General features: G+C 41.1%; 1 protein-coding gene across 1 annotated transcript in view; it reads left to right on the top strand.

The window, feature by feature from the left end:
- The window catches only part of KCTD19 (potassium channel tetramerization domain containing 19), a 52,005-nt gene that overhangs the window by 23,225 nt on the left and 14,675 nt on the right, over positions 1–14,105 (top strand). The window contains exons 5-12 of the mRNA XM_029911782.1: positions 564–686; positions 2,978–3,200; positions 4,107–4,267; positions 6,478–6,581; positions 8,748–8,890; positions 9,715–9,798; positions 11,273–11,381; positions 12,666–13,323. Coding sequence (XP_029767642.1) covers positions 564–686; positions 2,978–3,200; positions 4,107–4,267; positions 6,478–6,581; positions 8,748–8,890; positions 9,715–9,798; positions 11,273–11,381; positions 12,666–13,323 — 1,605 coding nt within the window. The remainder of the gene's footprint in view (positions 1–563; positions 687–2,977; positions 3,201–4,106; positions 4,268–6,477; positions 6,582–8,747; positions 8,891–9,714; positions 9,799–11,272; positions 11,382–12,665; positions 13,324–14,105) is intronic.

The raw sequence follows: 14,105 nt of genomic DNA, 5'->3' as shown, positions 1-14,105 counted from the left end.
GTAGTAACAAAATAATTTTTCATTTATGAAAGGATCATCTAGCTTCAAAAGAGTTATGTACCCTTTTGACGTGTGGCAGAAAACCACAGCTCCTCCACTAAGTGTTTTTCTGATGTTGCCACAATTTTGCCCTGGTGTTTTTGAAGGACCTGCTTGCATCAGAATTCATCAGCCCATGGTAAACTATGTTGAAGCATACTTCAGGAAGGATTTCTGCTTGCAGAATAGCCCATATTTGAGTCATGTGGAACGTTGCTGCAAATGAAACCAAACTGATTCTTGTGGATTGTACTACCTATCATTTTGCTATGCTTTAAAGTAAAGTGACATTTGATTTTACATCTTGATCTTCAAAAACTATTACGATTATATTAGTTTTCAGGAATTTATTTTCAAACACCAAGAATCTCCTGGTTTACTGCTATAATATAAAATAACTAATATATTATTGTTGGGGAGGGAGGGGGAAATGTCAACAGCCTATTGTTTTTGCTAGAGTGAACAGGTAAATGGACAGGTAAATGACAAAATTAACACTTTGGTTTTTGTCTTTATTTTTCAAGTAAATTTTCTTCGCTCAGAGAAGATTTTGTTGCCTGATAATTTCTCCAGCATAGATGTTTTGGAAGCAGAAGTTGTAACTTTGGGAATTCCTAACCTTACCGATGCAGTGAAGCTTTATAGGGGTAATTTAGTGTCACTTTATTTTCAGTGTATTCTCCCATTCACTTCCCGTCTCAGCTAAGGTGTTTGAATATTGAGGTGATTCATAGATACATAGATTCCAAGGCCATAAGGGACCATTGTGATCATCTAGTCTGACCTCCTGTGTAACACGGACATAGAATTTACCTGAAATAATTCCTTTTGAACTAGAGCATTTTCCAGTCTTGATTTAAATTTTGCCAGGGATGGAGAATCCACCATGACCCTTCATACGTTGTTGCAATGGTTAATTACTCACACTGTAAAAAATTTACACCTTTCTCCCAGTCTGAATTTGTCTAGCTTCAACTTCTAGCCATTGGATCATGTTAGACCTTTTTCTGCTAGATTGAAGAGCTCATTATGAAATATTTGTTCTCCATGTGGGTACTTATAGACTGTCATCAAGTCACCACCTTTCCCTTTTGTTAAGCTAAATAAGATTGAGCTCCTTGAGTATGTCACTCTAAGACATGTTTTCCAGTCCTGTAATCATTCTCATGGCTCTTATCTGAACCCTTTCCAAATTTATCAATGTCCTTCTTAAATTGTGGGCACCAGAACTGGACACAGTATTCCAGCAGCAGTCACACCAGTGCCAACTAGAGGTAATACAACCTCTCTGCTCCTACTCAAGATTTCCCTGTTTATGCATCCAAGGATCTCATTAGCTCTGTTGGCCACAGACTCACACTGGGGGCTCCTGTTCAGCTGATTATCTACCCTCCCACCCCAAATCCTTTTCAGTCTCTACATCCCAGGATAGAGAACCCATCCTGTAAGTATGGCCTACATTCTTTGTTCCTAGATGTATACATTATATTTGGCCATATTAAAATGCATATTGCGTGAGCCCAGCTTACTAAGCAATCCAGAATGCTCTGTATCAGTGACCTGTCCTCTTCATTATTTATCACTTCCCCTATTTTTGTGTCATCTGGAAATTTTTAGTGATGATTTTATGTTTTCTTGCAGGTCACTAATAAAAATGTTAACTAGCGTAGGGCACGACCTGACCCCTGCAGGACCCCACTAGAAACACACCCATTCAATCCATTCAATGATGATTCTCCATTGACAATTACATTTTGAGACCTATCAGTTAGACAACTTTTAATCCATTTCATGTGTGTCATATTAATTTTATATTGTTCTAGTTTTCAGTCAAAATGTCATGCAGTACCAAGTCAAATACCTTACAGAAGTCTATTACATCCACACTATTACCTTTATCAACCAAATTTGTAATCTCATAAAAAAATCAAGTTAGTCTGACAAGATCTATTTTCCATAAACCCATGTTGATTGCCATTAAGTATATTATCCTTATTTAATTCTTTATTAATCAAGTCCTATATCAGATGCTCCACTGTTTTGTCCGGGATCAATGTGAGACTGACAGGCTTATAATTACCCCGGTCATCCCGTTTACCCTTTTAAAATATTGGCACAACATTCGCTTTCTTCCAGTCTTCTTCAACTCCTTTGGTATCCCAAGACTTATTGAAAATCAACATTAATGGGCTCAAAAATCTTGAGCTAGGGCAATTTCTGACATAACAGTTCCTGGAGACAAAAACCCCTATATGATGGTCTCCTCAGATGCAGAATTAGAAGATAAATCATTTTCTCTTCCTTGCCTTTTGATCAGACAGCATCACTTCCTTCTTTGAATCCCTCAGTTAGTGCCCCTTGCCCATGAAATTATATTTAAACTTCTTGCCCTCATCTTTATGGCCCTGAACAACTTTGCCCTGGCCTGCAACTTGGATCTTAATTCTTATTGTGTCTCTTGTTGCTCTTTTGTGTCTCTACATTAACAGTGGCCCCTATGTTCTCTTCTCCCACTTCTACTTATTCCATGTTGCCCTTTGCATGGATCTACTTCCCAACCCCAGTGTGTCTTAGTGACCTGCTACTTAAGGGCTCTAGGAGCATCTTGAGCAAGCATTACTCCTTGTAGTTATGCCAAAACATCTGCCATAAGAAATGCAGGGCCTGCTCTAAAACAAGCAAACAAAACCTTTTCTATATTGGAGTTGGTTATAAATGCAAATTCTGCAAACAAAAGGAACATCTTTTCTGAGTGGGAGCATTTTTAACATTCATTTCTTATGGACAGAAAAATGTATTAAATTGATATTTTGAACCCAGAGGACTTCTCAACAGATTGCATGAATGCTGAGAGAGAGGGCAAGTGTTGCTGTAATTATTAATCTTTTGCTTGTTAGAACACAGTCTTGATACATTTATGTATTTCCTTTTCATGTAGGAAATTGCTCTTTGCTGACCTCTAACCTTGAAGATTCTGTGAAGGGTATAGTAAACAAGATGCTGGAAGTTCAGGAAGTTGTGAGGCCCCCCTTGTACGTTATGGCACTTGGTGTCTTAGTAAAATACCCTGATTCAGCACTTGGACAGCTCCATATAGAAAGTACTTTAGACCGAAACCAGCTGTACATCTCTGGGAATGGAGTCCTCTTTCAACATGTCAAGTAGGTTTTCTTTGATATACTAGTCTTCATTAAATTCACGAGGCCAGGTTCATTTTCTGTTTGAGTTCTTCAGCCATATTGCATACTAACTTTGGAAGAGCAGTCCTTCAGTCTTGCATTTAATTAGTTCTACTCCTGAAGATATATTACTAAAATGGAATATTGTAACTTCTAAACTGCACTGTAAGTGCTAAATTCTGCTTTGTCACAAAGTGATCCTGTATGCCTAGAGAAGGGCAGCCATCATTACACTAGACAGAAGGAATGACTCCCCAAGGAGCACTAAAGAGGCACTGAAATGCTTTCCAAAAAGTGTATAAATGTAAGAAACTCAAAGGATGTAAGAAGTGAGTGAAACATTAAAAACATACTTTTTCCAAAAAATTGTTTAATAATTTCTTTCACTTACCTGCTGTGACCTGAGTTCATCCCTCCTCTCAGCATTCTGCATTCCTCCTCTACTATCACTGTTCGCTAACATTGCAGAGAGAGGAGGACAGCTCTTAAACAGGTTTAGGTGTCTCTACTCACAGCAACCCTTGCCAGGTCTTGGCAGATGAAAGGCCTGTACGTTCACCTTCAATTTATATTTGTTTACATTTTTCGGACAACACATATCGTCTGTTAGGGCCTGATGCTGCAGACCTGTTCTAAGTCTGGTATGGAGCTCTCATGTGAAGGTTCTAGTGAATTAACATTATTTGTCAAGTGGAAGAAATGCAAAAGTGTTCAATGGGAAAAATCCCATTGAAAGCTCAAGTATCAATAGCTGGAAAAGCTTTCTACCAGGTGTTCTTAACAATGGCTTGGCCTGAATTAGTTAAAAAATAAATCATATAAAGTATTTGGTATAATAAAATAGACAAAGATCTAGTGACCTATTCTCAATTAACTTTGGATGGATAGGAACTGGCTAGGAACTTGCCGCCTCCCACTTACTGAAAATATGTCTGAAATCCATGAACTCTGTGCTTACTTGGACAAAAGGGACATCACATATGAACCAATGAAAGATGCTTTGAAATCATATCTGAAACAAAAGATACCGGCAGAGACGAAGGGACACAGTAAGTAAAGGTTGTTCAATAAGTGATTGTATTGTTTTAAAATATGATGAGTGGATATTGGCTGATTAAGAATAAAGACTCAATAATCCAGTGCTAGCTAGGAGGAAAAGGTAGGTTTCAAATTAACCAGGGTTTTATGTGACCAACAAACTCCTCATTTTCATAAAATCTAGTATGAGCCAATAGTTATTAAGAAGTGGCTACTGCAGCCCCACGAGCTGTATAATAATACATACAACAAAAAGCTTTAGAAGCAATGCATAGTAACTGCACTACAGTAACATTTATTTCTGAAGAGGCATTCAGATTTATGTTTAGAATATAACTGCGTGCTTGAAAATTCTGTCTCTTCTCCCCCTCGAAAGAGACAGAATTAGTGAAGACCCTTCATGACATACAGCATATTTCCAGGCAGATATGCAAATAAGTCTTACATCCCAGAAAGTCTCTGTGAATTGAGTTGCTACAATACATTTTCTGGTTAAGGTTATATGTTGTACACAGCGCACAGTCAGCTTGTGGAACTCCTTGCCTTAGGAGGCTGTGAAGGCTAGGACTACAACAAGGGTTTAAAAGAGAACTAGATAAATTCACGGAGGTTAAGTCCATTAATGGTTATTAGCCAGGATGGGTAAGGAATGGTGTCCCTAGCCTCTGTTTGTCAGAGGGTGGAGATAGATGGCAGGAGAGAGATCACTTGATCATTACCTGTTAGGTTCACTCCCTCTGGGGCACCTGGCATTGGCCACTGTCGGTAGACAGGATACTGGGCTAGATGGACCTTTGGACTGACCCAGTACAGCCATTCTTATGTTCTTATGTTCTTATATGAGACTAGGGGATTGATATTTAAAGTGGGGTTCCTGTGTGAAATGTATGTACCTACAAAGGACTGAATCCTACTAATTCTTTTGATGGAATTAAAATCCATGAGAACAGGGCTTGGTATGAAGGAGTTCTGTCATCTCTGTTGCATCTTGATGTCGTCATGACATACTGTGGTGCATAGCTTGTGTTAGAGACATTAAATGGGAAATAATTGTAACAATCTCAAATGCCTAACAATTGAGTTGCTATTATTTGTATTACAGTAGCAACTAGCGACCCCAGTCATGGACCGGGGGCCTATTGTGCTAGGTGAGGTACTGTACAAACTCATTTTATTTTACATATTCACGTTCCAGAGTTGTCTAATCTTTTCATATTATTGTCCACGTCCCTCCAAACATCACTTCTGTGAGAATGTGACTGCTGTGTATCTCTTTCAGTACTGACATGTGCTATTGTAGGCACACAAATCTTTTCATAATGCAGGCGCTTTTCAAATTAAATATTTTTAACCATTTTTATTCTGGGGAATATTTATTTAAACTTTCCAGCAGCATATCACAGGATAATACAGTAACTTTATACAGTCGCATGGACTATTCCTGTTACTGATTTCAATCTAAACTTTTCCAGAAAGTCATTTAGACATTCAGCTAAAATCTAGAGGCTAAACACAGAGGCTAAATTGTGCCCAAGCTTGTGCAGGTGCACGGGAGGGACTGGAGCAGGCACCATAACACTATTTCCATTCCTCACACACAAGAATATGTGAGGCTAGCCTAATGGCTCCCAAAGTAGTGGTAAAAGGAACACACAAACAGTGGTGAAGAAATAGCTTTGCCTCCCTTGCACTCCCAGGAGTTCCCTGAGCTTAAACCCACAGTCAAGTCCAGTGAAAGCTTTCTATCAGTCGTAACTTTCCAGTCCAGCACACCTCAGCTTTTCCCACTGCTCCTGAACGTTGACGTTGTGTACCGTTTTGGTGTAGGTTCAACAGCATATCCAGCTTTATCTACATTGGGCAGGTAAATGTACCAGGTTGGTGAGCCCAAACAGAACCAGACTTACGTTCACAGATGCAGACCAAGACTTTGGACTGGACTGGAGAGAGGAATACTGGCTGCAGCATGGGTGTTTGCTGTTGCACATTTGCATGCCTGGTTATTTCTTGACAATGCTTATATCTGACCCCTGGAAACAGAATGCAAGGCCTGAGCTCTGCGTGTGTTTGCACAGAATTCTCTACATCCATTTAGCATACTAAAGAGTCCATACTGTGATATCCCCTCAGTAGCTCACGACTGTCATATCCACCACCAAGTTTCATTATTATTTAAAATTACTTGCACTGTGACCTTGACATTTTGAACCTTATCCCTTAGATGAAGACTGGACAGCAGAAGTAAGAGTCTACTCCCTGCATCAGATTGTGAAAATTTATGTGGGAAGCCATTGGTATGAAACATACTTACAAACCTTGCTGAAGGTACAGTCAATAAGTATCTTTCTATTGCCTTACTGTAAGTCTGCCTAAGACATTTCAGTATTGGAAAGGTGATAAGATAACATTCGATGGGGTTGGTCTGGCAGCCTGGGGCAATCAGAGCTTCATTTCTGGGCTGGGAGCTGTCTGAAGGCAACATGTTTAGCCCCTGAAGGAAATAAGCACCTGGACCTATTCATGAGAGAAGTGTTCCCCTCCTGGCCAACAACACAAGCAGCATTGACTGGGGCTGATAGAACCTGGTTAAGTCTTCTTTCATCAGGTACATGGGCTGCCAAAACCATGTGTGGGGGCAGGCGTCATTCCCTCAAAATTAATATTATAAATCCATAAGAACAAATAGAAGCTCATAAGCATGCACTTAACTTCATATATGATCTTAAGTTCCATTGAATTCAAGTTTAAGTTAAGCACATGCTTAGGAGCTCCGTTGAATGGAGATGGACTTAAGCACATGCGTAAAGTTAAGGAAAAGCCAAGGTGCTTTGCTGAATCAGGGCCGAAAAGAGCCAATCTTAAATCTCAAAATGCGCACACGACACCCCAGAGCGCATTTTCAGAAAGGTGGCCTGCCTTTTGCCCCTACAAAAATTGCACTGAATTTTGGATTTGCAATTCAACTGAAGGCACAGATTTGAGCAGGTGCACAATTCTAATTCCCTGACTGCAGGAGCACTAAACTAGAAGTGTAATTTACAGACACAAATTGCACCTGTAAGCAAGGAAGACAGACTGAAATGTTTCTCCCTGCACAGAGCCATCCTTGCCCTCCCTGCATCCCCACTTGTCTATGTAAAGGCAGGTAGAGAAGAAACGAGGGGGGTAGGACGAATGAGCCTCTCTTATAAAAGAACGTACATGGGGCTCTTTCGTAGGCCTTGCACGTTTCCAGGTCCATGCAGGCCAAGGTGATTCAAAGGGCATGTCTACACTTACCTCCGGAGCGATGGACCCAGCGGGGGTCGATTTATCGCGTCTAGTGAAGACGCAATAAATCGACCACCGAGCGCTCTCCTGTCGACTCCGGTACTCCACCGGAGTGAGAAGCATAGGCGGAGTCGACGGGGGGCGCGTCAGCAGTCGACCTACCGCAGTGAAGACACCGTGGTAAGTAGCTCTAAGTACATCGACTTCAGCTATGCTATTTTCGTAGCTGAAGTTGCGCAACTTAGACCGACTTAGCTCTCTCTCCCCCCCGCCCGAGCATAGACCACGCCTAAGCGTGGAGATCTCTGGAAGTCCTGTATTCAGAGAACCCTGTTTTCTGGTGTGTCGCCTACTGTACACTGGCCTCAGAGGCTTTAAATGACAAGCATCAACAGTCATCCTTTAAAATATTTGTACTAAGCTCATGGTTGGCGCTGAGCTTTTGTGCTGCCACAAATGCCAGAGCAAGCAGAGAAAGTCTGGATATACTGCAGAAGTAACAAGCTCATGATATAAATCAGTGGTCCCCAAACTGTGGAGTGTGCCCCCCTAGGGCATGGAGAAACATTTCGGGGGGCACATGGTAGGACCCAGGCCAGCCACCGGGCGGTGGGAAGGGAGTGCCACCCAGGCCAGCTCAGGCCCCAGCCCAGTTCCAGCTACAGCTCCTCTTCACCCCCAGCCGCACCTCCAGTCCACCCCCAGGCCAGCTCTGGCCCCAGCCACAGCTCCACTCCGGCCCCAGCCACACCTCCACTTCACCCCCTGCTCTGCTTCCAGTCCCCCTCCAGCCCCAGCTGCACCTCTGCTCCGCGCACAGTCCAGCTCCACCCCCAGCCAGAGCTCCACTCCGCCCCCCGCTCCATCCCCAGCCCAGCTCTGCCCTTATCCCTCTCCCCCAGCAGGCCAGCTCTGCTGTCAGCCCAAGCTCCTCTACTGAGCCAACTGTGCAGTAATGGAGGAGGGGGCACAGACAGATTCCAGTACTGGTAAGAGGGGGCGTGACAGGAAAAGTTTCGGCACCACTGATATAAATGAACCCCATTGGCAAGCGAAGTAGCATCATGCTCGAACAATTCGCTCTACGTTTAGCTACATTCAACCTTCCCTGGCTAGAAGGAGAGTTGCTTTGATATGAGATTTGGAGGGACACGGTGGGAAGAAGACAGGTCTTAAAGTAACCCTGACTTCCTAAGGTACGATATATATTTATTTCTCCAGTGTCCAGAGCTCCTGTCAAACTGCAAAAAAGTTTATTGGATTACATATGGTCAGAGTCTCCTAATCCATGGAGATGGGCAAATATTTCGACACATTCTCAACTTCCTTAGACTTGGCAAGCTGTTTTTACCATCTGAATTTAAGTAAGAAAAGAGAGATCATGCATTTTTTTAGTCTTATTCCAGATATCTATAGGAAAAAAGGTATTAATCTCTTATTCAACCTATAGGTTTTCTGATTTACATGGTGATTAAAGTATTAAAGCAAGATTTTTAGTTCCAGTAGTATTTATTATCAAATTCATACAGCAACATTAGTGTTAAAAAATTAGCATAAGGCTTTGTGAATTTAAAGAAAACATGAGCAAATAAATTGTAGCCAATAATTTATTCACCAAATTTAGCTTCTTTTTTCTGTGTGTAAATTGACTGCAAACAGGTTATGGTTTACTTAAACTCGTTTGTTGTTCAAAATTATTTGCTGTATGATTTCTACAAATAAACCGTGCTCTGTTGATTGTTCACGAGCAGTTTGTTTTCAGTGTTAGGTATTCAAAGTTTGAACTGTTTTTCTCAAAAGAGTTCACTTATTTTGGATATCTGGAATGAAATTCTGGTTCAACTGAAGTGAATGGAAGTTTTGCCTTGACTTCAGTGGAGCCAGAATTTCACCTTTCATTGTTTGGGTTCCCAACTTGAGATACCTATATGTCATCCAAAAAACAAGGCACCCAAAATTCGTAAACACTTTTGAAAGTTTTGGCCTATATTTTTTCCATGTGTGAAAATGGATTGCATCAGTAGCAAAATAAAAAAAATGACTCAAGTTAGGGAGTGTGCATTTTGCACGATCACTTTGCATTGTTGATTACAGAAGATGATTTCAAAAATTGACTAGTATTTAGAAAAGATCATCTGAATGTATTGGAGAGAATTACTGTACAGTAAAGTTTATTTACAATTTACAGAGAATGGTCTCTATTTTGTCAAGAAGCAGAGGAGTACAGAATTCCTTCTCTTTTTGAAGCACTTTATCAGTGTGATGGATACAGGTAAAGACGATGCTTGTCTATTTGCTATAGTTTCATAGGCTCATAGATTCCATGGCCGTAAGGGACCATTGTGATCATCTAGTCTGACTTTCTGTCTAACACAGGACATAGAACTTACCCCCAAATAATTCCTTTTGAACTAGAGCATGTTTTTTAAAAATAATCAAATCCTGATTTAAAATTTTCCAGGGATGGAGAATCCACCACAATGTTTAGTAAATTGTCCTAATGATTAATTACCTTCACTTTAAAAAGAACACCTCATTTCCAGTCTGAATATGTCTAACTTCAGCTTCCAGCTGTTGGATCATATTATACCTTTCCCTGCTAGATTGAAGAGCCAAACATTTGTTCCCCATGTAGATATTTAGACATTGTGATCAAGTCACCCTCTAACCTTCTCTTTGTTAAAATAAATAGATTGAGCTCCTTGATTCTATCACGAGGCAGGTTTTCCAATCTTTTAATCATTCTTCTGGCGCTTCTCTGAACCCTCACCAAATTTATCAACTTCCCTCTTGAATTGTGGACACCAGAACTGGACACAGGATACCAGCAGTGGTTGCACCAGTGCCAAATATAGAGGCAAAATAACCTCTCTGCTCCTACTTGAGATTCCCCTGTTTACATATCCAAGAATCACATTAGCCTTTTTGGCCACAGCATCACACTGGGAGCTCATATTCAGTTGATTATCCACCTGCCCCCCCCAATCTTTTTCAGTCTCCCATCCTGTAAGTATGGCCTGTATTCGTTATTCCTAGATGTATACATTTACATATATTAAAACACATATTGTTTGCTTGAGTTCAGTTTACCAAGGGATCCGGATCGCTCTACATCAGGGACCTGTCCTCTTCCTTAGTTACCATTCCCCCAGTTTTTGTATCATCTGCAAACTTTATCAGGGATGATTTTATGTTTTCTTTCAGGTCATTGATAAATATGTTAAATAGCGTAGGGCCAGGAACCAGTCTCTGCAGGATCCCATTAGAAACAGACCAGTCCCTGTTTACAATTACATTTTGAGACCTATCACTTGGTCAGTTTTTAATCCAGTTAATGTGTAACATTTATTTTTGTATCATTCTAGTTTTTAAATCAAAATGTCATGCAATATTAAGTCAAACGCCTTACAGAAGTCTAAGTATATTACATCAACACTATTACCTTTATCAACCAAATATGTAATCTCATCCAAAAAAAGATATCGAGTTAGTTTGACAGGATCTATTTTAGAATAACCCATCTCAATTAGCATTAATTATATAGTCCACCTTTAATTCTTTATTAATCAAGTCCCATATCCGCCAGTCCATTATCTTGTCTAAAATTCCCCAATAATTAAAATTAATATAAAACTAATTTTAACATTCATCAGAAAGCACACACAACCCGACAACCTTAGGCTGTCCCTGGAAAAAAATGCAAAGGTTTACAAATGTAGTAAAACTGAAAAATATTCATTTTGCAGATTGTGGGTCAAAAAACATGAAACTTACGCTGAAGCTGCTTTTCCATTTAGAAGATTAAATATTGTGACTTGGGATAAGGAGCGTGAGTTCAGCAAAGACCCAAAAGAAGTAAGATTTTTTTCAGAAATACCTCAGAACAATAAGTTTTAAAAAACAGTTCAGACCTGAATGTTTAAATTGTCCAGTTGCAGCTCGGGACAAGTTGTCTTACCTCTTATTGCAAAATGATCAACCAAAATGAAAGTCCTGAAACGTCTACATGAAGAGGAAATCTTTATTCCAAAAGTGCAGTCATTTCTGAGAATGTACTCACATCAAGGTCCCAGTAGCAGTTCACAAAAAATACTGACATTTCTTTTATAGAACCAGGTGGGCTGGAACAATTTGTACAGTGGGGGAGCTGAGAGCCATTGAACCAAACTGTAAACCCTGTATATGATGGAAACCCCTTCAAGCCAGGGGGTGCGGCAGAACCCCCAGCCTCTCGAGTTCCAGCACCTATGTATAGAACCACAGGTTTCTGAGCATCAAGAGATACAGATTCAGGGTAAAACAGCCGAAGGTATTTTCTTTAACTATTACAGAAATGTGAGAGGGTTCCTTCTATAACAGGAGAAAGAAAATCTCTGTCATTTGCAGCCAATTATTGTAGTTGAGCTTGTTTGGATAGTTTTTCAGTGTTCAGGTGTGTTTAGATCGCTTCTGTGCCATTGCCTTTTTGAGTTCCCAGAGCAATTTGTGCTTCTTTTATGGAGTAAACATGCCTGATCAAGGCCTGTCCAGTTTGCCTCAGGGAAGGCTACTTCCTGTCTCAATGTTCTCTGTGCTAGGTTTTTAGTTTGGACCATTAAGAACAGGCACACTTGGCCCTACTCCACATCAGGCAGAGGGGATTTGAACCTGGGTTTCCATCTCCTGGGTGATTGCTCTAACTAATGGGTATAAGGGTGGCACTTCCTCCACCTGTGTCTGTTTTATGCAGGGTCTCATCTGGTTGGCACCCTGCTCGGAGCATGCCTACTGGATTGAGCCCCACAGGTGAGATAGGCAGGGGAACGCCTAGTTGGAGAATTCCATTGGGCCTTTGTCATGAGTTTCATGAGTTGCCAAAGTGGCAGTTAGGCACTCAAATCCCTTGTGGATCTAGCCCACAATGTCTAAGTACCTCTGTGGGCTTAGCTCTGGTATCATGGGCAAGGTTCAGGTGCTCAGAATGACCAGTTCTCAGCTCCTGCTGCCTCACAAGTTTATGCCAATACAACTTAGACCACAAAAAGGCCCTGCTTGTGCAGTGCTAAAATATCAGTGATCAGGTAAGGCAAAATTTACCTTTCATTTGGGGCAAATAAAAAGAGTCATTTAAAAATAACCACTTTTCACTCCATTTTTTAGGAACATTCCTACACTGCTGTGGATTTCAGTAACTGGTGTGTTAATACCTGGAGTAAAATAAAAGACATGCAGGATAGCAAAGGAGAGAATGAGAAGTATACCAGAATGATTTCACAGAGCAGAGGGACAAAACGAAGGAATAAACCTGGAGGATATCATCAGTCTACAGACATCGGGGGAAATTCCAGCTATTGTAAACATTCAGCAAGCCCTCCAAGGAAGAAAGGGGAAAGAGGCAATTTAGCAAAAAAATCAGAAAATAGAAACTCAGCCACTCCCATTCAGAAATTAATTTCCCTGGTAAAGGAATGGGACATGGTGAACTCCAAAAGATGTGAATTCCGGCATGTGATGATATCCAACAGTAACCTTGCAGATAATGTACCTTGTCATAAAACACTTGAAAATGGGGGTGACATCAAAGATCCTGCTGGCAGGTCTCCTGGGAAAATAAGTCATGGAGTTCAGGAAAACGACCAGACTATTCAAGCTACGTTCAGTGCTGAAGAGAAACATTCGGAGCAACACACATTCAAACAGAATTTGCCAGTTACCCTAACTGCTGAAAAACACAGATTCAGCACCATAAGGGAGACTTACCCAATGGAAAAAACTGCAGCATTCAAAGAGTGGAGGGGCCAGGAGCAAACAGAAAAAGGTAAGTGTCATGTGCTCATTGCTTTAACAATGGCAGGAGAAATTAACTAGCAAACATGATACTTAAACAAACCAGAGACGTCTGGTGATACTGATTAACAAAAAAGAAATGTCAGGATGAAAGAATCTCACCTCTTCCTCTTGCTCTCCCACAAACCAGAGGGGTTCCCACTGCAGCTAGAGGCAAGCACTCGAATGACTAAATTCACCCCTGTACACTGCTCTAGACCTATGCCACTTGAGGCCCACTTCAGCTTCCAAACTAGGGGCAGATGTACACGTAAAACGCTGCACCAGTGCAGCTGTGCTGCAGTAGCACTTCAGGGAAGACACTAACTACACCGACAGGAGGGCTGCTCCCATCGGCGGTAGCTCTGTTGATGGAAGAAGCGCTCCCATTGGGGGTTAGGTTGGTTTAACTGCATTGCTCAGCGGTGTGGATTTTTCACACTCCTGAGCGACATAGTTCTACCAACCTAATTTCCTAGTGTAGACCTGGCCTAGGGCTTGAGTGCGACTGAAGTGGGGCACGCTCCTTGTGCTGACCCACAATGTGTAAACGAATGCAGATTACTCATAAGGGGTACGAAGGTGGTGAAGGGCAAATTTCCTTTTCCTTCAGAAAAGCTTTCTAGATTCCCCAGTATGTATTAATTGTGATTTATTTGTATTCCTTTATCGTGTGCCAGATTTTAAAATGAAAGCCCCTTCTGTAGGGATATGAGCATCAAAGCGCCTGATGTCGCACTACTCAGCCCCTGCTGCAATACATTTTGCACCCTG

Source organism: Terrapene carolina, unplaced genomic scaffold (assembly GCF_002925995.2).
Source record: "Terrapene carolina triunguis isolate 2854851 unplaced genomic scaffold, T_m_triunguis-2.0 Scaffold130, whole genome shotgun sequence".
NCBI lineage: Eukaryota > Metazoa > Chordata > Testudines > Emydidae > Terrapene > Terrapene triunguis.
This window is presented reverse-complemented; position numbering and strand designations above follow the sequence as displayed.